Source organism: Molothrus ater, chromosome 3, assembly GCF_012460135.2.
Source record: "Molothrus ater isolate BHLD 08-10-18 breed brown headed cowbird chromosome 3, BPBGC_Mater_1.1, whole genome shotgun sequence".
In the NCBI taxonomy this organism is placed as follows: Eukaryota; Metazoa; Chordata; class Aves; order Passeriformes; family Icteridae; genus Molothrus; species Molothrus ater.
This window is the reverse complement of record NC_050480.2, coordinates 6,092,544-6,119,456: the sequence shown is the minus strand read 5'-3', so window position 1 is coordinate 6,119,456 and position 26,913 is coordinate 6,092,544. Positions and strand designations below refer to the sequence as shown.

At 55.3% G+C, this 26,913-nt stretch overlaps 2 protein-coding genes across 6 annotated transcripts; one reads left to right on the top strand and one right to left on the bottom strand.

Annotated features, from left to right (window-relative positions):
- Nucleotides 1-66: 66 nt before the first annotated feature.
- On the bottom strand, nucleotides 67-24,910 carry KLC4 (kinesin light chain 4). Of its 5 annotated transcripts, none has more exons than XM_036379477.2 (16): nucleotides 24,800-24,910; nucleotides 14,088-14,354; nucleotides 13,668-13,898; nucleotides 13,284-13,362; nucleotides 12,972-13,197; nucleotides 12,581-12,668; nucleotides 12,172-12,273; nucleotides 11,692-11,865; nucleotides 11,465-11,564; nucleotides 10,867-10,919; nucleotides 8,958-9,025; nucleotides 8,769-8,877; nucleotides 7,859-8,008; nucleotides 1,065-1,189; nucleotides 904-961; nucleotides 67-540 (listed from the first exon to the last, which is right to left on the bottom strand). In XM_036379477.2, the coding sequence occupies exons 2-16, from the start codon at nucleotides 14,334-14,336 to the stop codon at nucleotides 451-453; spliced, it is 1,902 nt and encodes a 633-aa protein (XP_036235370.1). In that variant the 5' UTR covers nucleotides 14,337-14,354; nucleotides 24,800-24,910; the 3' UTR covers nucleotides 67-450. The 5 variants fall into 5 exon arrangements, with proteins under 5 accessions (XP_036235370.1, XP_036235372.1, XP_036235371.1 ...); XM_036379479.2 differs by having other exon boundaries at nucleotides 7,886-8,008; XM_036379478.2 differs by lacking the exon at nucleotides 24,800-24,910 and adding an exon at nucleotides 23,131-23,233.
- Nucleotides 24,911-25,020: 110 nt separating this feature from the next.
- On the top strand, nucleotides 25,021-26,624 carry MRPL2 (mitochondrial ribosomal protein L2). Its single transcript, XM_036380324.2, has 6 exons — nucleotides 25,021-25,273; nucleotides 25,364-25,505; nucleotides 25,595-25,710; nucleotides 25,800-25,910; nucleotides 26,217-26,290; nucleotides 26,380-26,624. The coding sequence occupies exons 1-6, from the start codon at nucleotides 25,024-25,026 to the stop codon at nucleotides 26,590-26,592; spliced, it is 906 nt and encodes a 301-aa protein (XP_036236217.1). The 5' UTR covers nucleotides 25,021-25,023; the 3' UTR covers nucleotides 26,593-26,624.
- The last annotated feature ends 289 nt before the right edge of the window (nucleotides 26,625-26,913 follow it).

Genomic DNA, 26,913 nt, shown 5'->3' with positions numbered 1-26,913 from the left:
TGTCCCCACGGCAGGCGGCGCCCGCCCCCGCCCCGCCCGCCCCGTCCCCCTCAGGCCGAGCCGCGGTCGCTTCTAGGGTCGGTTTTATTTAATAAAATAAAGTACAGCGATCATCCGGCGGGGAACCGGCGTGCCGGGGGCATGGGGCACTCCCGCCGCTGCCCCGGCCTGGGGGGTAGCCCCGGGCTGGCGATTCTACCTGGTGAGCGTGTGTGTGACCGGTACCGAGCATGCGGCCACCAGAGCTGCGGCCCCGGTGAGCAGCAGAGGAGCATGCGGGCGGGCTGCGGTGCCCGAACTAGCTAGGGACCCCCGGGGAGGCCGGGCTGGGCAGGCAGACGGTGGCACGAGAACCGGTGATGGGGAGAACAGAGTAAGGTGGTGTGGGGAGGTGCCGGGCGCTGCCCCGTGCAGCGCGAAGCCAGGGTGCCCAGCGGCGGAGCAGCCAGCTCAGTTGGAGGAGAGCAGGGAGCTGTGGGAGGACAGGTCCATGCTGCTGGCGCTCAGGCCTCTGCTCTCCGCACGGAAGCCTTGGGTGCCCTGGAAAAAACACAGTGCCCATGAGGTACCTGCAATCCAGCCCCATGCCCCAAAGCTGCCACTGCAACTCCTGCGCCCCTTGCCCTGCAAGCCAGGAGGGCCCTGCTGCTGCTGTCACACACACGTGGCTGGTGCCTGTGCTCCCAGTCTATGGCTGAGCTTTGTGAGGAGGAAGGTGGGTCCTTGGAAGCAACACCTTTAGATTTGGAGCTCTGACCTCAGACGAGGGGCGACAAGCTCAGGGGTTCTCAGCACTGCACCTGGGGCTCACTAATACGCCCCTCACCCCCTGCACCGCTGGCCACACAGCCCCCAGCCCCACGTGCAGTCCTGCACCAGCCCCACCACTCACACTGTGCTTACCTCAAACGAAGCATCACTAGACTTGTGCAGGTAATTTAAGGATGCAGCTCGTTTCATGCTATAAGAAAGCAGAGGAGAGCAGATGTGATTGTGCTGTGAGTAGGCAGACCCAGACACACAAGGTGGCAGGGCCCTGTACACAGCCTGACCCTCACACATACCTGGTGTTCCTGGGCTCCAGGGGACCATTGCCCTGCAGTTTCTTGACCAACATCTCACTGCTCCTCCGTATCACATCCCGGATTTTTCCCAGGGAGCTGCTGCGCTGGAGAGTGCCACTGCCATCCTGGACACAGAGACACAAGCCAGGGTGATGGCTGAGTGGCACTGATCAGGCTTTGGCATGATGCTGATGAGTGGCTGGAACTGGCTCCAAACATCCTCTTGCCCACTTGCACTGAGGGTTTAGCCCTGGCCCAAATCAGGCTTACTGCTCACTACATGGCTTCCCTCACCCAGTTCTCCACAGGACATGGTAACTGTGGAGTCAGCTGCTATTGTCTGGCTCATCCAGCCTGATACTCCCTCCTGCCCAGGGCAAGCTCAACACCCACACAGGCTCCTGGCTTGCCCCCAGCACAAATGGCACTGGCATCTGCACAGTCCTGCTCGAAGATGACACAGCTCCATCACCTGCAACAGCTCAGGAAGAAACTACCAAGGAGGTCTCAGTAGCCAAAGAGGCAACAAGCCATGTTGGGAGTCCCAAGATTAGGGATACTTTTGTCAGGCCAGGACAGGCTGCTGGAGCTTTCATTTCAAGGACTCTCTCCTCATTGCTGCTGGCTGGAGACCATCCTCATCCTCTCCCTCCCCTTTTCTTCACCACACCATCAGCATTCCTCCTCTCTGTCCAGCACTCATACAGATGCACACCTGGTCCTGCAGGCTCACTCACATCACACAAAACCATTTCACACTGCACATGCAGCCTTGTCCCATTCCTAACACCCCCAAGACAATTAGCTTTGAGCCTTTGGAGCAATTCAGGCAGCTCCACTGGGGATGGATTCATTTGGCTGCACCAGCACTGTGCTGCCAAGCAGGCACCACCACTCCTAGGCCCCCAGCTTTAGCTGCATGCAGTTACACTAGCTGCCCCAGGGGGTGGCACTTTGCAGAGGGCTTTTTGTGTCTATCTGCTTTTTCTGAAGACCAAAACCAGCCTGAAATCTTGTTCCTGAGCCTGTTTCCTCCCACATGCCTCCAAAAGTCCCCAGTACTCAGTGAGGCACTCTCAGGCCTTGACAGGCTCCAGTCCTCCTGCACCTCCTCCTCCACCTCCTGCACTCTGCTCCACATGCATCCACAGGTTGCCAGCATGGCACCACACCATGCCACCATGTCATCGTGCCACCAAGCTCTTCCCCTGTGGCCTGGCCTGCTTGTTACATAAGGTTGTGACACCACTGCTGATGTGGAATTACTTTTGCTCTGATGGCTGGATAACAGCAGTCTTCCCTGCTCCTGCTGTGAATGGCCCCTGGAACACTGGGGCAGGAGAAAAGGAGGTGAAGTGATGGCAAAAGCCCTTTTACTCCTTAGGAAGATGTGAGGGAGCCCCTTTGAAGCACTCCAAATGACCCAAATGTCTTGTGGCTCAGGCTAGCAGCAGCAATTACCTCAGCACTGCCCAAGCAGCTCTGCAGGTGGGCAGGGTCTCTGCCTTAGGCCAGTCACCCCCTTGTGCTGACCATTACAGATTGTGGCCCTTGGGGAAGGCTTTTCCAGCCCTCCTCTGCTCTGATTACCAAAGCTGAGCCAGCCCTAGACTGTTCTCTAACAGCTGACCAGGACTTCTCCTACCAGCAAACCTTTTTCTCCTGGTATTCCTCTCATCCCTTCTTGGATAAAACAAGTGAATTGAACCTCTTCACATTCTCATTGGGCTGAGGGTTTTCTAAGTTGAGAGCCATGTGTTGCTGCTGCAAAGGGACCCAGTCACCAGAAATGCAGAGAGCACCCAAAGCAGCAAAGTAAACAATTCAATTCCTGCACGAGGCATCCCGGGCAGGTTTTGGATGAGCTGAATACAGTGTGCAGCATTAACAAAGATGGGGAGGTGTCTTTTGCCTACCCACCAGACTTACACTGGGTCACCATTCTCCCTGCACGGTACTGCTATGCCAGGCACTGTTGCTTTTCCCAGGGCACGCAAGCCAGGGGTGGAAGAGGGAACACAGCTGGGACAGAGGAGCAGGACCATGGTACAAGGGCAGCAGGACCAGGTCAGAAGTATGCTCTTGTATCAGAGCTGGAGGATGGAGCCACATTTCCCCAGCTGCAGCGATGCAGACTGACTGCAGACCAACACCAGAACCAAATGCTGCTGCATGCTGGGTTAAAAATAGCCTCTCTTCTCCCCCCACTCCCTTTTCTGACGGGTTATTTTTAACCCAGAACATTTATGGGTTTGGTTTGCCGCAGAGCCCCCACCCCATTGCACCCACCAGGATGAGAGCATTCAAAAAAAATAAGCAGCTCCACCACTGAGCTCCTCTCCCCACTGCATGCTCCAACCCTGCCTAATGCATGGAGGCAGAGGACTTGGGCAGGATTTGGCAGCACGTAGAGCTCAGCACTGAGGGACACAATGGGGTATTTCTTTGGCTAAATAGAAATGCCTGTAGGGGAAGGTCCAAGCTCAGATGCCCCAGGGCAGCCCTGCCACACATGGTTACAGAGCTGAGTTTAGCAGCAATTCCAGTTTGGAGGACAGGGAAAAGGCACAGTGGAGCTGGGTCCTTCATCTCGAATGCTCAGCCTGGGAGGGGAGCCCTGGGGGCAGCACATGCCCCTGTACAGACAGACAGACACCAAGCACCCCCAGACCTGCTCCAGCAGCATTTGCACCCACCACCCCAGGGCTGACCGACGCTGGCCTACAGAGCATGGAAAGAAGCACAGGGCAGCAATTTGGGTCAGTCTACCTTTAATTAGAGGTATGGTCGTTACAGCACCAGGTCCAGGACATGGCAAAGCACAGGGGCAGATGGCCCTGAGGTCCAAACACACCCTGCACTGGGAACTCCCCACTCTCCAGAAGCATGGAGCAGCACTGGGACAGAGAGGACAGCCCTGCAGCACTCAGCCCTGGGCTCCACAGCCCATGTCCTGAGGACAAGCTTCCTTTCAGTAAGCACAAACTCCAGGGGAGCAGCATGCATGCACCCCAAGGCCTCTGCACCACCACAGGAAAGCCAGGCCCAGACAGACATAAGCACATTTAGTATCACAACCTGCCAGATGACTAGCATAAAAAAGGGATCTAGCTAAATAAATAAGGAATCCTGTGCTGGCCCCTGGGCTCTATCCTGCTGCCTACAGCCTCCCCAGCTTTCTTCCCAGATAGGAGAGCCAGGGAGGTTCCCTTCCTATAGGAGGTGGGATGAGAGTGTACACTCAAGGATGTGAGACCCAAGACAGTGGAAATCTGGCCCTGGAACACATTCTATACCCCAGTAATGACTAACAGCAGCAGACCCTGTGAAGGTCTGAAGCCATCACAGACACTTGGCCACCCCCACACCCCCTCAGGGTCAGCATGGTGACCCTATTGGTAACAGGGTTACATATTTCCCACCCTTTGGCTAGGGACAGCCAGACTGCAGTCAGCCCCACAGACCTGTGAGCAATCCAGTCCCGACCCCTGCAACAACCTCCCTCCAGCCATCCCATCTGCTCCCACCTGCTCAGAGCACCTCCAGCCCTAGCCCTCTCCTTCCTCACATCCATCTTTGCACCTTCTTTTTCTCCCAACCACTCTGCTCCAACCCAGGCCATTCCCCATCTCAGCCACCTCTAATGGTCTGGGGTCTACCCCTTGCAAAAAAACCTCTCCTTTCCTCCTACCCCTCCTCTGCTTTCAAGGAACAGCAAACAACTTCAGCCCCCACTTCTCCCACCAGCCACACCTGAGAACCCTGTAGCAATGGGGGGGTTGATTCAGCCCTTAATGCCAGATGAGGAACCTGGCTATAGCATCCAGTCAGGAAGTTACAGCCAAACATGCTTGTGCTGGCCAGTTCCTGCACATAGTCCTTGGCTGTTGCCCCCCACCTCATCTTGGATGCACAGTAGCTCTATGGGCTGCCCTGCAGAGAGACCCACACACTGCTCCTGGTTACAGAGCTCAGCAGGGAGAAGAGCAGCAAGATGGGGACTGCCCTGTGCTGCAGGGAGAGCCCATCTCACTGGGAACCAGCACAGGTTTGCTACAAGGCACTAATATCAGCTAAGCCTACAGGGAGGAAAGCACATGGGCACATGACAGCCCTGCCTAGGCCAGGCCTCACTGTCCCCATAACAGCCCCTCCATCTTTGAGCCTCCGTAGAGATGGAGGCAACAAGCCAGGAGGGCTGAGCATGTCTAGTGACAATGGAGTGAAGCCTGGAGTGAAGACAACGCCCCGCAGGCCTGGGCCCCAGGGACGTGCGAGGGCAGGCCAGGGGTGGGGACACGCGAGGGGACGGTGGTGGCCCGTCACCCTGGCCTGGGGGAGCTGGCAGCTCCTCGCAGCTTCTTCCTGCTCTTGCTGGCCCCGGGGCTGGAGCTGGGCCACGGGGCCGGGCGCTCCTCGGCAGGCGTCGCGGTGCCCTCGCGCGCCAGGAGGGTTGGGGGAGCGGCGTGGAGCTCTCGCCGAGGAAGGAGGGATGGTGTGGAGGAAAAGTCGGAAGATACAACACAAACATCCAGGTGACTGCGGTGGAGGGGAAAGAGGGAGTCTCGGGAGGCATTTAAGCCTAGTGCACAGAGAGGAGAGAGACACAATTTACAAGGCTGTGAGGTTGTAGGTCACCTAGGGAGCAGGTGGGACAAGGCCCAGGCTGCATGCAGAGACCACAGGCCGCATCTGGGCAGGGAGAGAGTCTTGTGAGGCTGAAACTGCAGCCTCACTTCTTTGCCAGTGGGCTTACTGGGTTGGCAGGAACAGCTGAGCTCAGGGAGGAACAGCCTGGGTCTCCTGCTCCGAGGGCTCCTGCTCCTGGGCCTTGGGTACCTGCCAAGGCCTCTGCAGCACGGAGCTGGTGCCATCCCCCTGCTCTCACATCCCAGTTACCTGGGCAGCAAGCAGCTGACCCGGGCCCTGGGATGCTTCCAGAGCTGCCTAGGGGCACAGGGCACCCTGGAGGCTCCCACAGCCCTGCCTGCAGCACAGGCTGCTTTAAGGCAGCACATCTGAGGGCTCTGGACCAACACAGAATACAGCAGGCCGTGACAGACAGGAGCAGCAGGAGCTGCCTCAGCCTCCTTTTGCAGGGAGCTTCAGTACAGTGCAGGGCTGCTGGTTCAGAAGAGAAGACTGGCTATGTGTGCAGCAGGCTGGGAAAGGAATCATGTGGCAGCAGCTGTGTCCCCCAGGGTGCTGGGCTAGCCCTCCAATCCTCTATTTACAGCTGTCTGGGTCAGGGAAGCTCTGCTAAGACCCCTAGGGAAGGGTCATATGAGCAGGGACTATTCCCTGGGACTGGCTGTGGCACAGAGTGGCACTGCCTACTTGCCTTAGGATGATCAGCTCAGAGGCTGTCAGGAAGGTCTCCCAGACCATCACCAGTGCAGAGATCACCCAACACCAAGCACAGCCAGGAGGAGCTGCAGAAAGACACCAGCCAGCATAGGGACCAGGTGATTCTAATCCAAACCTGCAGCCCTCCCTCTGTGCTTGTCTAGCCTCCTTACTAATGGTGAGTGCAGGGGCCTAGAGTTGGTGCCTTGCCAGAGCTAAGACCCTCTTTGGTCCTGATGCCAAGACCTGGGGCAAAGGACAGCCTTGCATCTGGTAAAGCTGCTGGGTCCACTTGAAGGTCTGTTTTCCAGATCCCCCTTCAGCCACCTCCTGTGTACAATCCACAATCAAGAGAGCCAGCAGGCTTCAGGCTTTGGGTGCTGAAGGGCTGTCATGGCAACAGGGAAGAAGAAAAAAGAGGAAGGGAGGGAGCTCATGCAGGTGGGGATAGAGCAGAGCCAGGTGGGGAAGGGTTAGTGACAGCAGATGTGAGGGGGCAGCAAAGGACTCTGTGTGCTCAGTGCTTTCCCTATGCCAGGATGCAACAAGCCCAGCTACTCTGTGCTCTCAGAGTTTGCAGAAGGAACGTAAGCACTATCAGCTCTAGCAGCCCTTGAACCAAGCACCCACCAGCACCATGCTCACTTGTTGCCTCTTCTCCACCCTCCTGCTTGCAGGAGACAAAAGGCATCTGTCCCAGCCCTGGATCACTACCTTTCTCCAAACTCAGTGCTAGTGACCAAAGTCACCTTCAGCCTCAGAGCAAGCCTAGAGAGGTTCAGGTTCACCTGTCTGTGCCTCAGCTAACATCAGTCTCCACTGGTCAGCTCAGCTTGCCATCCTGGCAAAGACCTGCCTTTTATCCCCTCTGCTGGGCCAGAACCTGCCTAGGGCACAAGACCAGGAGAGGGGGACAGCAAAGATGCTGGCTACAGACTATTCCTGTGCCCTGCAGTCAGTCAGTCAGTCACAGACACACCAGGCATATCACACACACACAACTCTACCCAGGCTCAGCATCGTCAGTGGCACAGTGCAGGACAGACAGCCAAATGGCTCTCACAGGCTGGGTGAGCCCAAGATGGGGCTGATGCTCTCAGCCAGGGCCTCCAGAGGGGAGCAGCAGGGAGAGATGTTAATAAGGTTACAAGCCTAAGATTAAGGGCAGACCAGGGCCAGTTCATGCTGTGCACTGCCAGGGCCTGGCAGCTCCCTGGAAGCAGGAGCCCTCAGCTGGCAATATCTGTTCTGTACACCAGAAGCCAGACCCAGACACGCACCTTTGTGGGCCGGCTGGCTCATGCCAAGAGAGGGGAAGGAAATGTGCAGGGGATGAATGGAGGCAGACAAGGATGCCACGACAGGCCACGCGGGGACAGCCCTCAGCCAGGCTGTCCCTTCCCTCTGGCAGCCGGCTGAGGCCATTCTTGATGGTGTCTTGTACTTACCCCGCTCCATTCCACGCCCATACTCACTTCCTCGCTACCGTCTGTGGCATTCTCGTACTTGACACTGCCCCCCAGGCTCCGGTGTCTCTCTGTGCCATCCCCCTCCTTCAGGATCTCCACCACCTTCGTCTGGTTGATTGGGTCAATGCCCTGCAAGTAGGGAAGGTTAAGGAAGAACCGTGTTTTGTCTTTACATGTTCCTTCCCTCTGGAGATCCACTGTGCTTGGTTCCTGTTCCCTCTCTTGGCCATTGCCCCATCCCAGCCAAAGCTGCCCAGCACAACCAGGAGGGAGCCAAATGCCATTCTACACTTAGTCTCTGTTCAAACTCCCAGCTCGGTGAGTCCTCACAAGGCCATAACCAACCCTGTGGAACGAGAGCTTGCTACCCCAAAGCTGACAGCTTCTTTCCTTCACATTTTGAAGTGTGAAGGATTCAGCTGTCCTTCAGTCTTTTGTGCTAGGTGCTTACAGCTCCTGCTTTTTTATTTGAGGATTGAGAAGAGTTTAAGGCAAGAGGTACTCTAAGAAATTCTAGGTATTTTTTGCCTCTGGACAAAAAAATTAGTATGAAGAAAACATCCTAGTAAGTGCAGCTCTCCCCAGTAGCTGACAAAGCCCAGCAACCTGCCTTAACCCCACTGCAGTATTTCTGCACTCAGTGAGCCATGCCTTCCCCACACATGGACATCTGCTCCATCCACGCACACATGCACCACCCCACACACGTGGATCTCTGCACAAATGCATCCCCAACCACCGAGGCCCTCTGGTGTCACGGCAACGCAAGCCAAGAACATCAGAGAGGCCCAGGAGGGTCCCTCACCACACCCCACCACAGGCAGTGCCATAAGGTGCCACCCCAAGCCCTGCAATGCCCCCGCAGCAGGGAAGGTCCCTCTGGGGTTACCTGTCGCCGGGAGCGAACCGCGCACTCCTCCAAGGTCTCGGCTGCCTCCAGCTTGCCCTGGCGCCGGTACAGCGCACCCAGGTTCCTCAGAGTGGTGTTCACAGTTGGGCTGTGGCAACACAGGGGAGGTGAGCAGGAGCCCAGGGTCACCCCCCCAGAGTCCACAGCTGCCCACAAACCAGCTCTTACCTGCTAACCTTACAGGCCTTGTACCAGCCACCATACTCAGCATAGGGAGCACTGTCTCTGTGCTTGCTCTGCAGGGTGAGGAGAGAAGAGAGCTGTTAGTCCCACACCTACTGCCCTTCTCTGGCCTGTGCTCTGCCACTAAATGCCAGGCTCAGACCCCAGGTTGCACCCCTGCACCAACCCAGCCTTGGGAAACACACTATGCAAATGCAGTAATGAAGCCCAGCAGCTTCCTGGTAGGAAAGTTAAAAACATGTTTGATGCAACAGATTTACGCCACAAGCAAAAGGGATATCCTAGTTTCAGGAAGGAGCATAATCCCATCTCCTTATCCCCTCCCATGGTACCAAAGGCAGCAGGGACAGCACAGCCTATTCTCTAAAGGGTGTCTGAACCTAACAGGCAAGGTGTCAAATCCTCTGGGGCAGATAAAGCCAGCTGTGCCCAAGGCCCCAGTGATGGCATGAACTGGCCTCCCTCTGCTGCCAGGGAAGAGGGGCAAGGGACAAAAGTAGCCAAGCTCTGTCAGAAGAATTGCATACATTTTAACAGAAGATATGGAAACAGCACAAAGCACAGCACATCAGCCCCAGCTCCTGGGCCAGGAGTACAAGCAGGTCTGTGACTACTGCTGCTGCCTGGACAGGAGTGCCAACCCTGCTTTGCCATGGGACACAGACACAGCTGCCTTCGGGAGAGGAGCCCCAGAGTCAGGGAAAGAGGTTTAGCCCTTTCCCAAGACTCACATGTAAAATGAAACTCTTACTCCCACTGTGACTCCCTCAGCCTGCTCTCCTGCCCCATGGCAGAGATTGCATTATCAGGAGCACAGCTTCATACTACAGCTACCTACATTTGACCCCTAAATTCTCCAAAGATACCACCAGAAGAGTCTCAGTCCCAGAGGGGGCAATGGGAACCCTGGCTCTACTCCAGCCTGGATTTCTCCAGGATGGTGCTGCAGCAAGTGCAGATTCTTTGCAGCAGAGCCTTTGCAGTACAGCAACCAGAGCAGTGTAAAGCTGAGCAGTGCCCTGCACTGGGAGCCATGCAGGGTGGCTCAAAGGGAAGGCACAGGATGCTGTGGGAAGCACATGCCAGTGCCCTGCTTCTAGGGCTGACAGGGTGGGACTCATCAGTCACTAAGTCAGGCCTGCCAGACTGCTGCCTGAACCCTGGAGGGCTGGGGCCTGCTCTGAGGACAAAAAAAGGAGAGTCCCACTGCAGGTAGAGGACTAGATCAGAACCCTTCCTTCTGCTGCTTCACCTGCCTGCCAAAAAACAGATGGGGCCTTGCACTTGGCAAAAGCAAAGACACAACTGCTGCATTTATTGACCACAGAGCAGGGCCTGGGCTGCAGGAGCAACAGCAGCTTTGCCTTTCAGCCTAGCCCAAAGCAAGCACAGTCCATTTCTATCCCCTTTCAGAGGCTAGCTAGGGCCCACCCTGCACAGAGACCCTTTTCAGCTACGGCTCCATTTCCTAAGGAAGATGACAGCAATAGTTTCTTCATGACCTCCATTTTTATCCTAGACAGCCTCAGAGCTGCTTTATAAGCCAGTTATGCTCTGGGTACTGGCAGCTCTTTGGAACAGAGTGCCAAGGCCTTGCAGCACAACCCTCTGCCATCTGCCATCTTCCATCATCTGCATGCCCAAGAGGGATCAATCACTAAAGCAGAGAGAGCATGCAGCCATGGCTGAGAGACTGAACAGCCCTGCCCGAGGAAAAACACCCTGCTCTCTGAGGGACCTTCCCTCCCTGCTGGCCCAGGGAGCAGCAGTGCTGTATCCCCCCTCTCCAGATGCCTCCTGGCCTTGATAGCTCTTCAGACTGCAGCTTCTCCAGGAAGGAGGAGATAAGAGATAGGCTGTGGTAAGAGATCAAACCCCCTGGGATCAGACTCACCTTGCTCATCTCCTCTCTTTCCTCTGCATGCATCCAGATTGGCTTGTGCTCATCTGTGTGGGGAGAATGCAAAACAGGTCCACTCACCACCCCACGCTGTTGTCTGCCTCCTGTACAGCCCAGCACTCTGTCCCCAGAGCTAGCACCTCATCAGAGGGAAGTGACACTCCAGATCCTCCCCCCAGTCCCTGGCCCAGAGTCCCAAGAGGACTCTCCTTGAACTCCTTCCCTTGAACTTCTCCCTTGGCCCAGAGTCCCAAGAAAGGCAACCAACACTGCAAAGGCAGGACAAGGGAAGGAAAGAACAAGTCCTCCCAGCAGAAGTACATGTGCCAGGTGCACAGGAGAAACTTCAGCCTATGCTTGAGCATGATTGTGCCATTTACTATACCCAACCCTGTAAAAAGACTGGGTTGAGACTCCTGAGAGAAGAGGGGGAACAGCATAACACACTAGAACAGCAGCATCTTAAGGGATGCCCAAAGCAGGGGCCCTGCAAGGCATCCCATCCCTCAGTCTGGCAACACCAGAACCAGACAAGTCTAGGCTGAGAGCCAGGAGACCCCTCCCCTGCCCCAAGAGCTTCTGCTGTACAAACCATCCACAGAGCCAAACTCCTTCACGTGAGCACGGGTAAGGATCTCCTTATACAGCACCTCTGCATCTTTGTATTTGCCTTGCTTCAGGTAACAGGAAGCCTGCAACCAAAACAAAACAGCTCCAGCCCCATTGGGAAACAGATTAACTCTGCCCACCTCTTGCAGCTATTGCTCTGTCTCTAAGTACCCCTCCCCAATATCACATCACCTCTCCCCAGTGCCTCACCAGGTTGTTCTTGGTCTTGGCCACATTGGGGTCGTCAGGACCCAGGCAGCTCTCGTAGATCTCCAGGGCCCTGCAGTAATAGTACTCCACCTCATCGTACTTGCCCTGGTTCTGGCACAACAGGGCTAGGTTGTTCAGCTGCTTGGCCACATCAGGATGGTCTTTGCCTAGAACCTGGGTGAACAAGAGAAGAGAAGACACAAAGATTGGAGAGGACTCCTGGAGTCAATAGACGCTGGAGTCCCCCCAGCACATGCGTATGTCGGACAAAAGCCAAAGTCTGGAGAGGAGGAGAAATTCCAGCTTCCACCTCCTGGCAGGCCTCTCTAGGGCTTCAAACACTGGAGAGACAGGAAAGGTGGTGGCAGAATAAGCAGCTGAACAGCCTAGATAGGCCCTGGATCTCCCACATGCCTTGAGGTAATGGGAGAAAGCCCACAGAGAGAGCTGAAAGGAGAAAGAGCACGGAAGAGCTCGTACCTTCTCACGGATCTCCAGGGCTCGCTTGCACAGTGGCTCTGCTTCTTTGTACTTCCCTCTCTTGCCATACAGAACAGCCAAATTGTTCAAAGTCGCTGCCACCTGCAGAGACAGAAACTTCTCCATGAAACACAGCAAATTCCAGCCAGACCAAACAAGGGGCACAAGCAACAGTAACAATGACTGTCACATTTCCTCCATGCCTGCAGTACTGCTGCTTCTCAAGAGAAGGAGGTCCAGAGACAGAAGGCTGCCCTGCCTATATCACAGGATCCAAGAGAAGCCAACTCCTTACAGGCTGTACTGAACCAGCCAGCAGGAAATAATGAAGCAGTAAAACACTGCTGGAACAGTGCCCCGGCAGCACCCAAAGGTGAAGAAGTGGCTGGAAGAGGAGAGAGACACTCACCGCTGGGTGGTCTTTGCCTAGAGTCTTCTCACGGATGGAAAGAGCATCGTTCAAGAGGTGTGCTGCTTCTTTGTATTTGTTCTGATCCCTGCAGTGCAAAGTCAACCAGTTATTTGGGATTTGGACATTACAGCCCAGAGCAGGCAGAGCTATGAACAGTGCTCCTTCCACACAGACCCAGCCTTCAGAGTCCTTTGTTTCCCCACTCCTCCCTGCTTTAGTTAGTCCCTAGTTATATCTGTGAGTTTGGCAAACCAAATACCATCTAGGCCAAAACCTTTCTGAAAGCCAAACCCCTGGAAGCTTGGGGAGCCCCAGGATGCGCTGTAAAGGGAAACAGGAGATGCAGAAAGCTGTCCTGGCCCAATCCTGCCCTTCCCACCATGCTCACCTGTACACTAGTGCTAGAATGTTGAGCATGGTAGCCACATCAGGGTGATCATGGCCTGATGTCTTCTCCAGGTCCTCCAGTGCCTGCTTGCAGAGAGGCACAGCCACCTCATAGCGTCCCTGGGAGGCGTACTGGATGACAAGGTTGTGCAGGGTGCGCAGGCGTGCAGGAATCTCATACCCTCCCTGCTGGGCAGCTGCCACAGCACTGCTGTGCTGGTGGGGCACTGTGGGCACAGAAATAGACAGGGCACAGTTGGCCCAGCAGGCTCGAACAGAGACAGGCAGCACCCATGCATGAGCAAACACTTACATCCAGGACCATGCTCCTCCTCCTCATTGGGGAATAGGTCATCCAGAGAGTCCTTGGTGGAGTCACCCTCCTTCTCCTCCTGAGAGGATGAGAATCACAAATACTGTTGGTTCTCAGCAGAGACAGCAGCAGCCGGGGCTGAGTCAGTTGCCAAACTCTCGCCATTCTGCAGCCCACCAACACACTCAATGTTCCTGCTGTCTCTGCCACCATCTCCCCCCACAAAACAAAATCCAGAGACTCTGCCCCATGCAGGCCCCCTTTAACTACAGGCATTGCTGTGCATGGGAAGGGGCAAAATCCAGGGCAAGGTTATCACGTGATAACACGTAGGCAGTTCTCCCGGACCCACAAAAGCAGCTGCTCAAAAGGACTGGGGCATACCGAAGGCGAGACATCCTCATCATACTTCTTCAGCTGGTTCATGAACTCAAGGTGTTTCTTCTCCTCCTCCAGCTGAGCCACGGTCTGCTCGCTCCGCTGCAGCTTCTGCTGGGTGTTGGCAAGCTCATCACGCAGCCACTGGTTCTCCTGGCACAGCCTCCGCACCTGAGCACGCAGCTTCTGCTTCTCTGACTCCACGGCGTTCAGATGGTTGGACAATGCCATCATCACCTTGTTAAGAGTCTCAGTCAGTAACAACCACAGTCTTGTCTCTCCCTCACATGCATGTCTAGGGTCCACCCATGCTAGCCTTCTACACTTAGCCCCTTCCCACCCCTGCAGTTTATGGGAAATGGCCACATGCCTACCCTTCCTCTGTCAATCCCAGATAACACCTCAGGGATCACCCCCCACTCTCACCTGAGCTTCTCCAAGCCCCAGTTCTATCATCTCCACTGACTTGCGGAGCAGGTTGGATTTCTCATGCACGAGATTGGCTTCTTCATCCTTCTTCAGGCACTTGATGGTCTCCAGCAAGCTGTGCAGGATGGAGTTGTGTTCATTCTTGAGAGCTTCCAGCCCTTGCATTACCAGCTTGGTATTGGAAATTATCTCCTCTTGGCTCAGCTTGTCCAGTTTCTCCTCCCTTGGGTACACCATGGTGGACATAGTCCTACTCCTGCAGCCCTGCACAGAGACCAAGAAAAACCTGAGTGTCCCAGCGCTGCTTCAGAGAGCCACCAGCAGACACAAGCACCACAACCTCCTTCAGAGACAGCATTTAACAGATTGCCTACTCTAAACCCTTCTCCTTCATCCTCCCCTCTCCCTCTGGCAGCAGCTGTCAGGGCACGTGCTTCTGCTTTTGTGGCTGGGAGTGCTGGCAACCAGCGCAGGTGGCCTGCGTGGACAGGAGAGAAAAAGGCGACAACCAGTGACCTCCAACACCCCCACGCTCCCAGCAGGGGGAAGACTAATTTAGCTTCCTTTTAAGAGCGGAGATTTGTGGTTGGCAGCTGGGCTTGCAATCTATACACCTTCTGCCCACAGACCACTGATGCAGAGAGGCTGTCAGAGCTCAGCACCTCTTCTGACTGCAGAAGAAAGGGAACACAAAGTGGAGGGATGCCAGCTCAAAGCTTTCTGCTTCCTCAAAGGGAAATCTCCTAGAGGAGCATCTCAAACAGGAGGGCATCAGTGGTATTGCTGTGCCAAAATATTGCCAGATATTGTGCCAAAATAATGTACCAAAATATGACCAGAAGAGTACATCTTGAGGATTGCAGCCTCAGCACAGAACTGCCACTGTGGCACTGAGGGACATGCCACCAGCAGGACACACCACAGCCTGACTGGGGAAGCTCACATCCACCAACAGCTACAGTCACACTAACGTAATCCTTGTGCAGGTGTTGACTTGGAACACCAACAGCTGTTCCATCTTCATTCACCCTGCTGCCACCCCAAGGACCCCCCAGGATGGCCTAAGAACTCTGTGCTCCTTCCCTGTCCTGTTTCCCGCAGACATACAATGGCAAAGTACCCAGCTACTGCCTTTGCACAGTGACACCAAGAGCTACAACCTACAATGTTAGTGTGGCTGCAAGATCCCTGCACACAAAGCCCAGGAGCTAGGGAAACACAACAGGCCAGAGGCTGAGAGACACAACAGGCAGGCAAGACCCCCAGGACAAAGACCCTGGCTGCTCCAGGACTCACTCCTTTAGCACAATCCCAGCCTCTCCCACTAGCTGGGCCACCCCAGCAGCCTCCTCACATCACTCAACAGGAAAGCCACCTCCCACCTTGCTATCAGGTCACTCCAAAACCAGCCTCCTGCAATGCCCTGCGCAGGCAGCACCTGCCCAGCAGCACCTCCTTGCTACCTGGAGCTGGCAGAGGCCTCTGCAACCTGAGTGCCCAGGGCCCTGCGGCCAGGAGGCTGGGCAAACTGCCCAGCAGCTACACAGGAGGAGGTGAGGGAACTGCTGCCAGCAGATCTGCCTTTGACCTCCTGCTGGACCCACCTCTGCACGGTGTGAGCTCTTTGTTCAGCAGCTGCCTTGTGCCTGTTTTACTGAGAGAGCAGAAATACTGTCCCAGCTACAGGAACAGAGCAAGCACAGCTCCCCTTTCTGGCAGGCTCCTCTTCTCCTCACCTGTGCACTCTGTCCAAGTGCCAGGGAGATACTGGGGAATGGGCCCTGAGCAATAGAGAGGCCCAGCTTCCTCCTCACTGCAGCACTTAAAGTGAAGATGGCAAACAGCACTGGGACAGTTGTTTTAAGTACACACATTTCATTATTAAACCCACTCATCTCCTCCTCTTTAGCCACACTCTTCCTCCAGTTGTTTTATAGGCCTGAACTCTCCTCTCAATTCTTCTTTGGTTTCTGTTCCCATGATGTACATCCATCCCTCAGGAAGGGGGGGGCAAACCCTCAACACACCGAGGAGACCTTACTGAACCCCTCAGCAGGGCAGAAACACCTCGTGTCTCTTGAAGACTGGGCTTCTGTTCACACCTCTGAACAAGAACTGAGTCATCCTCCCCCAAAGTCACAATGCTGACTTCATATTCACTTCATGATCTAGCATCAGCACCAATTGAGTCATCCTTCACGGTATCTTTCACTTTTGGGTATCTGTCATGCTCCACATGCAGTTAACCCTGCACATTTTATACCAAAACAGTCTCATCTGGACCATGACTTATGCCAGTTTCCTTTGCAGAAGATTATATGACAAGAATAGCATGAAAAACCTCATTAAGGTCAAGATAGAGGACACAGCTGCTGTTTCAAAAGGAAAAATAGGCTTGCTGAGAGTTGGTTGCCACTCCTACCCCATCTTCCAAACTTGTTCTCCAGAAACTGGCAGCTAAGAATTCTGGACAACAGTTCCCCTGGTTATTCTTTTTCCCACCTTTCCAACCCACCTGGAGTGTGATCAAGTGCTAAAGCAATAAGGAAATCCTTGCTTAATGCAGACTTCTACAGGTGAGCACAACTCAGGAAGAAATGTGCAACTCCCAGCCCTAGAGAGAAGAGGCTGGCAGCCCAGTGGCCACGAACTCTGGTGCTCTGAAATAGGTCCAGACAGCTTCCCAGGAAGGTTCAGCAGGCACTCACCTCTTCCACAGAACCCAAGGTAGTAACTGCTAAAGGGTTAAATGGCCCCATCACTGGTTCCAGCTTGAAAGGAAACACACCCTGACTCACTTGCAAACAGGGAAACAGGTCTCTGGACCATAGGCAATGCTTGGGACACAAGAAGATAGCCAGGAACGGCCTCATACCCAAAAAACTACAACTCTGCTCTAAAACTCTCACAGCTGAGCAGCACAAGTCCCTGTGGGTACAGGGCCAGCTGTATGAAATGAAATACTGACAATTTCTGTGGCAGCACCACTTATGTCCATACAGAGATCTTGCTGCCATCTTTAAAAAGTGCAATACAAACACATTGGGAAGAGGAACATGTTACAGGATAAAAAGCCACCAGACCTCACACCTTGCTAGGTAACAGAGTCAGGCAGACAAGACCCAGATCCATAGAAATCAGCCTCATTAATTCTACAGTACACAGAACTACTCCTCAACTGTGAAACTGCTGTTTGTTAAACCATCAGCATCTCTATACAGCAACATTCTTTCTTCAGCCCCTCTAGCAGAAAATGTTCACGCCTTTCACAGTCCTCACAATCAATTTGTTTTTTGAAACTGCAAAGATTTCAGTCTGAGAAGGAAAAATAAATCAAAACATCCTGATCCATAGCATTTAAGACTCATCCTACCCTGCAACTACATCCTCAGATCCTTCAAGGGGCTTTTCTTCTCTCACAGGCTGTGCAAACATCTGTAACAACCTCAGCCTTTCTCCCCTAGGGTGACATCCTGGAAGCACAGCTCTGCTAGGTACCAACATGTTTCCATGCTCAGCAGTGGACAGAGGATTGTCCAGGCTGGACACAGGGTGCAAAACCTAAGAACAACACACAGCTGCTCAACAAAAAAAACCAAAGAGGAGACTGCTGAGAAGTCTTTGACTGCTGCTACCTCTTGTATAGCAAAGAAAAGCAACCAACACCAGCAGGAGCTGACTTCACTTTCCAAAGCAGGAATTTCCCCACAAAGAGCTTATTTCTAGTTCTCCCCAGTGCTGGCAGGTCTAGTCTCAGTGCTCAGCCCTCCAAAGAGGAAACCCTTGCTATGGCAGCCAGTGCCAAGGTCAGGCAGGGTGAGGCTGCTGTATATGCGCTCTTCCTCCTCCTTTCCATTCAGCAAGGGGCCCTGAGTGTCCTTTACTCAGGCAGAAAACACTCAGAGGTTTTCTGCAGAGAGGAGGGGACACATCATGGTTTGCCTTCAGCAGGGTGGGGCTCAGACTGGAACAGGAAGAATGCTTTTCCACTGAACTCCTTGAAAGATGGAGAGTCCTGCTCCCAGTTTCTCCTGCCGCAGTCCTCACGGACCTGCAGGTGTCCCAGCCCAGGTCTCCACCCGCCCCTTTCCGCTCTAGTTGGCACATCTTCCCTATTTACAGTGAGCTGCAGGAACAGCCTGCCTTCCCGACAGCACCCAGCTCATCTCCCCTCTTCTGCTCCCTTTGGAGGACAGGGCAGGAACGAGCATACACTGAGCTTTGTGGCAGCTGCAGCAATCAGCCAGGGATCCATCAGCAAGGACATCCTGCCAGGCAAAATCCTTCCTCCTGCATTCAAGTGCACAACCGCGGAATCGCTAAGCATCAGCAGTTCCAGCAGCTCGTTCTTCTGCCTCTCCAAACTGCTCCCACGTGCGAGACCTTTAAGAGGAAAGAGCTGGAAGCTTCAATGCTCCTATATTCAACCCACAACATCTACAAGGATGCCAGATTAAATGGGTCCAAGTCAATCTTAAAACTTAGGTTTTGATGCCTAATGCTAGAAAAGACTGTGGGAGTGGGGGAGGAGAAACACCGGGGAAATCAGGAGTCAGCTACAACAGGACAGAGATCTCAGGTCTACAAACAACTCAACTGATGCAGTTCACTGCCTCCCTGCATGCACAAGGCATCCTTCAAACTGCAGATGGTCTGCCAGCACTTTCTGTGAAGAAGTGAAACAGATTTTCAGCAAAATTTTCAGCAGCAAATCCTTCCGTAGGAGAAGGTGATCCAAGGATATAAGTGATGTAAGGTAGCTGCAGAAAGACAGCTGGGTTCTGGGAAAAAAGCTTCCTGTGGAAAAGAGTGAGTCTGACCCACAGCAAGAACAAGTGATCACATTTGGGACATAGATAGCAATGGTTTCCATTTAGAAATGCTTTGTCTTGCTTTATCATAATTGTCCCAGTCTCCTCCTGGGAGACATGATTTGCTACCTGGAGAAACAGCAAGGTTATACATTTGGGAAGCAAAACTACTTGATAAAAGCAGAGAGGGTTTTTGGTTTGTTCGTCTTTCCTTGGACCTCTGCCAGCTCATTACTGTTGAGCAACAAAGGGTCTCTGGAATGACTGGGTGACCTCCAATGAAGCTAGAATGAAGCTAGAAGTGAGACTGCAAATGAGAGCAAGTCTTCACTCCTAAGGCACACTGCAACAAAACCTAGACCTAATACTTTGGATGCTGAAAAATAAAATAAAAGCAGTAAAAAGCAAACAGAGTGACAAAGTTGCAGCCATCACAGAGGCTGTGTGATGAGCACAAATTTTCTTATTTGGATACCAGTGTCAGAAAGCAAACAGATTGCAGGAGATTACAGTCAGCTGTGCAGGGCCTCTGAGGCTTCCACTGCACAGCCAGGACACAGTGACACTGCCAGGAACACTGCACACTGACACACCACTGCTAGAAGAGCCACTGTGCTCAGGGTCACCACCCCAGGCCACCTGGAGCAGAACCACAGAAAAGGGACAAACCAGTGTTGCTGAGCTCCACATCCAAGTTGGTATTTCCAGAGCTGCTCTAATCCTGGCAAAACAGGAAATGCTGGGGTTCACATGAGGCACAGAGCAGGAATGGTGCTCTGTGACGCTTGTTACTGTTGCCAGAGATGCCTAGATGCTCCCTTAGAGCCACTAAGAACACACACAGAGAGGACATCAGTCAGGAGTCAGCATCCTGGGAGGTCACACCCACCCTATCTCTGAGCTGCAATTGTAAAGTAAAAAGATGTCACTCAAATTCTAATGTCCATAATATTCACTGCCACCATAAGTGGTCCCATAAGTTTCTACATCCTACTGCCAAAAAAGGGGACACCTAGAGTCCCATCTTCCACCCACAGTCCTTTCCCAAGGTCAGGCTCCAGCTCAGACCTTTCCTGCACTGCAGACAGTCTAGAGTTAAACCAACACACTGATGACTTCAAGTGCTATAGAGGGACTCTTGTGTTGTAACTTTTCCCTCAGTAAGGGTCTGGCTTGAGTATTACTTGAGTATTACTTGGAATGAATGCTTAGAGGTCCTTGGTCCATTCCCTCACCCAAAGCAGGTATCTGTGTCTAACTAAAGGAGCATCTCCCAAAACAGAGATCCCACAAACTCTTCATAGCCCTGTATCACAACTTAACCATCTTCTTGTGGGAGAAAAAAAGTAAGAAAAAAAATTCTTCATCTGAATTCCTGAGATAAACTCAAATGCATTTGCCTTTAGTGAACACCTCTTCAGGACAAAGGAGCGAGGCACCACAGCACTAGAAACTGATCCAAGGCCCAGAGAAAGGGAATGCAGTGCCTGCTTCCTTCCAACAAGGTCCCACAGGGATTTTTGGCTTCCCAAAGGAATCCACTCGCAACAACACAGCAGGCAGTGAAGGCAAGAAGGGGTCTTACTCACATTCTCCTATGCCCCAAAACCAGGACTCTCCCTGGCACCCAGACATCTCCTCACATGGCTTTGAAGTCAGTCTCCAAGCCCAGAAAGACTTCACCCAACCAGTTTCCCCAACCCTCAGAGTCAGGTATAACACAGTACAAGGTGACTGTGCTGTTGATATGCCTCGATCCCTGTCTGTCCAGGGATCATGGCCAGGATTGCTTCTTCCAGCAGCTGACACAAGCCAGCTCTGGGGATTTTCCCTAGATATTGGAAGGCTTGTGCTGGGAATGTCTGTGCTAACCAGCAGGCTGCAAGAGGCCCAGGGGATGAGGACTAAGGAACCAGATTTGCAGCTCAAGTCACAAGGAGACAGGAGCTGAAGGGAAAGAGCTTGAAGGGGAGCCTCCCAACACTCCTCTCTGTCCCAGAAGCTTCAGCTCCCTACCACCCACAATCTCTAATAAAACACACAACGTCACATAACCTTCCTGAAACCCAGGGCAAGGGTGGTGATAAGGTGGCTTTACAAGGACTTGGCTGCAGTGACTCATGTTCACACCACTAAGAAAGAACACGGGAGCTTCCCATACCCTTCCCAGCTTCCAGGCCACAGCTGGAAATGGACAAGACAAAAGGTACTGGAGTTTGTTCTGATCGACCAGAGCAAGCAATTCCTGTATTATCGAAGCATCATCAATTCCAGAATGGATATGTACTCTGAGGAAGACAGAACAGGTAGCCTGGTTGGCTTTGTATCAGATCATTCCTTCCTGTCAAGACCAGAAAAGTTTCACTCCATTTGTTACTACCAAAGAATACAGATATTGGAAACCATCAAGGGTTAAAAAACCCCAACAAAACAAACAACAGCAAAACCAACCAACCAAAAAAAAAAAATAGCACCAATTTTTGCCAGTAGCAGAAAACTATTTTGCTCTGGTTGTACATCATATTTTTTACAACCCCAGCTGGCTAGGAAAACCTGCCCCTTCCAGCAGGCCATTGGAATGAGAACAGCAGTCATCACCACTCCCACCAGCAAGCTTATGCTGGCACCTCCAGATCAGCTGATAAGACCTTGTTTTTAAACTTGTTCGTGTCTGCAGCAGCTCACCAAATCCATTCTGCATCTGCTGCGCCTGGGACTACAGCGAAACACCATTAAAACACATTTCCAGGCTAGTGGAGAGACAAGAGCTAAGCAGCTGGAACAGAGCCAGGGCAAGCATCTCTTCCCAGCTTCAGAATCTGATTGGGAGTCTCGCACTATAAAAAACAGAGCCAGAGCCATTACCTTGCCCTGACAGCATGAAGCAGTATTAAAGCAGGCAGAGCAATTCCCAGGAGCCAGTGCCTTTGCAGGCATCTGTCTAATGTGAGGGCTCTGCACTGGATGTGCCTGAGCCGGGTACAGGAGATAACCAGGATGCAGATGGGACCAGCAGGGGCTCTGGGGCCACTCTGTGTGCCCTGGAGGGCTCTGGTGTGCCTGCACTCCCTCCATGGTGTACCTGGGGCACCTGCAAAGAGCAGCTGACTGCAGGCTGCAAGACTGCGCTACTTTTCCCAGAAGCAAACAGCTTTTGTACAGCACAGCAAGGCAGGCAAAGTCACAGGGACAAACCTCTACCTGCGAAACAAGCAGAGGATCTGTTCTATCTCTGGCTCGAGCTCTTTGAGGAGCTATGTGGCTCTTTCCTAGCAAATTAAACATTTACCCAACAACTCTGCCAAGGTCAGTATCTTGCCTGTGTCCTTTGTGCCCCAAGAGCCATTTTGGTATTTGGGGTTAATGCTGTTGTTTCAACCTGGACATTCCTCCAAAACAGCAGATGAGAGAACACATGCTTCCTGCTCCTTCTGCCAATTACAGCAAAGCACAGCCATGTTTATTTACCCTGTGTCTTGAGCTGGCCAGATCTTTGACCTGAACACCACCCTCTTACCCCACAAGCACAGGCAGCTGTGGATGTTTTCCACATCTCCAAGGCGGCACGGCAGAGAGGAGACCAAGGGCACTAGAGGAGAGTCGAGCATGGAACTGCAGCAGAGTGCCAGATGCCAGCTATGCAAGACGCAGGGAAGCCTGCTGTTCCTGGTAATGTGCTGCTGCTGCCTCCCACCATTGTGCAGATTTCTCCCGGCTGCCTGGCCAGAGCATTCTACCGCAGCACCATCCCCCAGCTCTTCTTCAGACACCTCCTCCCAGGCGCATCCTCTCCTTCGGAGAAGCTTACCCGCGATTCCCCCAGCCCACCACCTTTCGATGGGTTCACCTCCACTTCAGAAAAGCTTAGGAAGCAGTTAATTAATGAAAATACGCTTTGGGGCGAAACAAGGCTCTTTGAGAGCTGCTGCTGTATGACCTGCCTCCGTCATCGTTTCTCCGGCTTTGTCTGGCAGCAGGAGGCACGCCCGCTGCGTATCCTTGAAACAAACAAGCCAGAGGAACCCCTTCACCCCTCAGAACCACCACAGAGAAATCCTGCGCCCACCTGGCTACGTAAAACCTTCACAAGGCAAAAAAAAAAAGTTTTCATCAGCTCTGCCCGAAACTGCGCATCAAAGCGGTCCTTTGTTCCAGGATGGCTGGGCACCCTGCCCGTCTCAGTCACCGCACGGGAATGTCCCCCGCCCCACGGCGCACAGGAGCGGTACCTGGCTGCCTGCAGCGGCTTGTCCAGCGCCGGTGCTGGCGGATGAGCTGCGGAGGAGCGGCGGAGGAGCGGCGGCCGCGGCGCTGCGCGGCTCCGTGTGCCGCGCTGCCCCGGGAGCGAGCGGCGGCGCAGGCACCCGGCGCTCGGCAGCCAACCACACTGCGGCAGGGGGAGGGGAGCGATGCGGACAGGCTCCGCGAACAGGACGCTCGGACGCTCTCCTGGGAGCGCAGAACGCGCCACGCACGCCAAGCTCACGGCTCCTTCCTCAGGGATGCACTGGAGAGCCCAGGAGCACGGCCGAGCCCCCGCGGTGCCGCCAAATGCTGCCCGAGCAGCACCGGCCACCGCCGGGCTCCTGCTCAGCCCGCCAAAGCCCTGCTCCATCCCACCCTCCATCCTGTGGCGGAAGGTTTTACATCCTCTTTGGTGCCACCCTCGCCCGCGTCCCCACTGCTGACCCCACGCCAGCCCCCAAAGCCAAGCTGGGGTAGCCGCGGAGAGCCCTCCAGCTGCGTGGCTGCCATCGCCATGCCCACAGCAATGGCCACATTCAGGAGATCTGGGAAGGCTGGAGCCCGCAGTGTGGGGCTGGGCCGGGGAAGCACTCGTTCAGTCTCTGTTACACTTGTTACAGCCATCCCATGCACGGTAACACGCAACTGTCACGGTGCTCCCTACCATGTCCCCAGCTACCTACACCTGCCTGAAGCAGTACTGCACTGGTGTTCCTGTCCCTCCCCACGGTTCCCCCAGAAGGGAAAGGGCTTCAGGTGTCCCAGGAGGAACACAGCCCAGCCCAGCGCTGTTGACACGCAGGTTCTCTCTTGCCTCATCTCACAACACATACGTCTTTCTTCAAGCACTTTGCTGTCCTCCATTCCCTAGCTCTGGAGGGCAAATCTGGCTGGCTGTGTGGGTACACACAGCCATGGCACGCTTACATATCACATAAGTTACACAGCAGAAGTGCAAACATACATTATTTGTGTTACAGTGAAAGCCATTTCTGGCAATGAAGACACAGACTAATTATAGAGCAGTGAATCCCGCAGTCTGTGCCCACAGTACCCTGGAAACAGCCGTGGCCGGATCTTAGGGCTGACCCACAGTTGCCATGCACACACTCCGCTCTTCCCTCGGGGGCTCCCGGCCTCCGCCGGCCGTCCCTGCGTGGCACTCGGCCCTGCCCGCGGGGAGGCCGGGCGCACCGAGCCTGCGTACCGGGAGCTGCCCGAGCACAGCGGGCACCGGCACGGCTCCGGAGCCAGCGGCTCCCTCGGTGCTGAAGGGGTTGATCCCGCAGGGCGCGCCTCGCCGGCTCCAAAGTCCGCAGAGCCGGCAGCGCCCTTAGCGCCGACCCGCAGCGTTACGGCGGGCACGGCCCGAACGCTGCCCTCGCCCCCGCTCGTTCCGCTGCCCCAACGGCCAGGGCTCGCTGGGACGGTCCCCGAGCCACGCCAGCCCCAGCCCCAGCCCCAGCCCCAGCCCCACCTCAGGGGCCTCCCCAGCGCCCCGCGAGGGTCCCACCGCCCCCCGCGGCTGGCGGGGGAGCGTCGCCCCGGGAAGGCCGCCCCCGCTCCGGCCTGCGCCGCCGGGCTCCGTGTGTACTCCCCACGCCAGGGCCGCCGAGAAGAGCGACCGAGCCCTCGTAACCCCGCCAGTCCAACCTGCTGGGCGCAAGACCTCGATGGCGGCCCCGGTCGCTGTCCCGGTCCCGGCGGGGGCGGGGCGAGACCCGCAGCCGGCACCACCCGCCCTCTCAGCGGCGCAGCCCCTTTAAATCCAAAATGGCCGCCGCCTCGGCCCCGCCGGCGGCAGGGCGCCACCTGCCGGCGGCCCCAGCCCGGGCCCGCGGCGGCCCCGCCCCGTCCGGCGGCGCCTTCCCGCGGCCATGGCGGCGCTGGGGCTCTGCCGTGCTTTCGGTGCTCTCCTGCTGTCGGCGGGCCCCCGCCGGGCCCGGCCCCCGGCGCTGCCGCCCGGCCCCCAGCCCTGGCTGCCGGAGCCGCTGTCGGCGCCTGCCGCCTCCCGCGGGCTGAGCAGCTCGGCGCCGCGCTGCACCACCGACCCGCTGTGGAAGTGCCGGACCAAGTACACCGTGCGGCCCGTGGGCATGAAGAAGACGGGCGGCCGCGACCACACAGGTGGGCGGGCGGGAAGGTGGGCGCAGGCGGGCTGCCGCGGGCCGGCTGGGCGCGGGGGGTCCCGCCTGCAGCCGCTCCCGTGTCCCGCAGGCCGCGTCCGCGTGCGGGGAATCGGTGGGGGACACAAGCGGCGCTACCGCATGATCGACTTCCAGCGCCTGCGCTACGAGGAGGGGGCCCCGCCGGAGCCCTTCACCGAGAAGGTCATCAGCGTCCGATACGACCCTTGCAGGCGAGTTGCGGGGTGCGGGCTCGGCCCCGGGCCCGGGCAGTCGCGCCGGCCGTGGCCTCCCGCTCAGCCGCCGCGGGTTCTCCGTGCAGGTCGGCTGACATCGCCCTGGTGGCCGGCGGCAACCGCAAGCGCTGGATCATTGCCACGGAGAACATGCAGCCAGGGAACAACATCACGAACTCGCCACACATTAGCAGGATGGCAGGTGCACGCCAGGGCCAGGGGCGGCTGTGCTGGTCTTGCCAAGTGCTCGTCGGCTGCTCCTTGTCCAACTTGTCAGCTTCTGTCTTCCAGTGTCAGCCAGTGAAGGGGATGCATACCCACTGGGGGCTCTGCCTGTAGGCACACTGATCTGCAACCTGGAGAGCCACCCTGGGAAGGGAGCGCAGTACATCCGGGCAGCTGGTATGTCCCAACTCTTTGGTTTGGAGTTTGGCTGAGCACAGATGGAGAGGAGGACAGGGGGCACTGCTCTGGGTGGCCAGTGACAGGGAGTTGCCATCTTCTTCTCATGTTAGAGTGTGACATCCCTCCAGAAAAACAGGGGCAGCTCTGCCCTGTTAATTCCTCAAGGCTCTGTCTTCAGCGAGAAGTGCCACATTTAGTACAACAGTGCTTTGGGGATTTACCAGCGTGGGAATGTGCTTGTCACAGGATGGGATACTTTGTCCTGCTGCTCAATGCAGCTGCCTCCTCTCTTGCCTTCCGCAGGTACTTGTGGGGTGCTGCTGCGGAAGGTGAACGGGACAGCCATCGTGCAGCTGCCATCCAAAAGGCACATGCAGGTAAAGGAGCTGTGCTGTCCCTGGCGCGACTGCCTGGGCACGCAACCGTGTGCCCCCAGGGAAGGCTGCAGCTCTTCTCTGTCCCCCAGGTGCTGGAGACCTGCGTGGCCACGGTGGGCCGCGTGTCCAACGTGGATCACAACAAGCGGGTGATCGGGAAGGCGGGCCGGAACCGCTGGCTGGGCAAGCGCCCGCACACGGGCTTGTGGCACCGCAAGGGTGGCTGGGCCGGCCGCAAGATCAAGCCTCTCCCTCCCATGAAAAGCTACGTCAACCTGCCACGGGTCAAAGCAGTGGAGTGATGCCCGGGGCAAATAAAGCGTTTTTCATGCTACCACTGTCTGACATTACTGATGTCTTTTATGCACAGGGCCTTTTCTCACTTTTGGACGGGTCAAGTTCTGCTGTGTTCAGTCTTTGGCAGGAGTGGGGTTGGTGGAAGAGATGAATTTGGGGCTGTGGACTGCCTTGGCTAGAGTTTGAAGTTGGTGGGTGACCCGGTGCTGGTCAATTGACACAATCGTGTCAAACCTAGCTGTAGGACATCCGAGCTCTTCTCTTACCCTCAGCTTGTGGAGGAATGAAGGCAAGCGGATGGGAAGGTGGCTTCCAGCCAAAGTGAC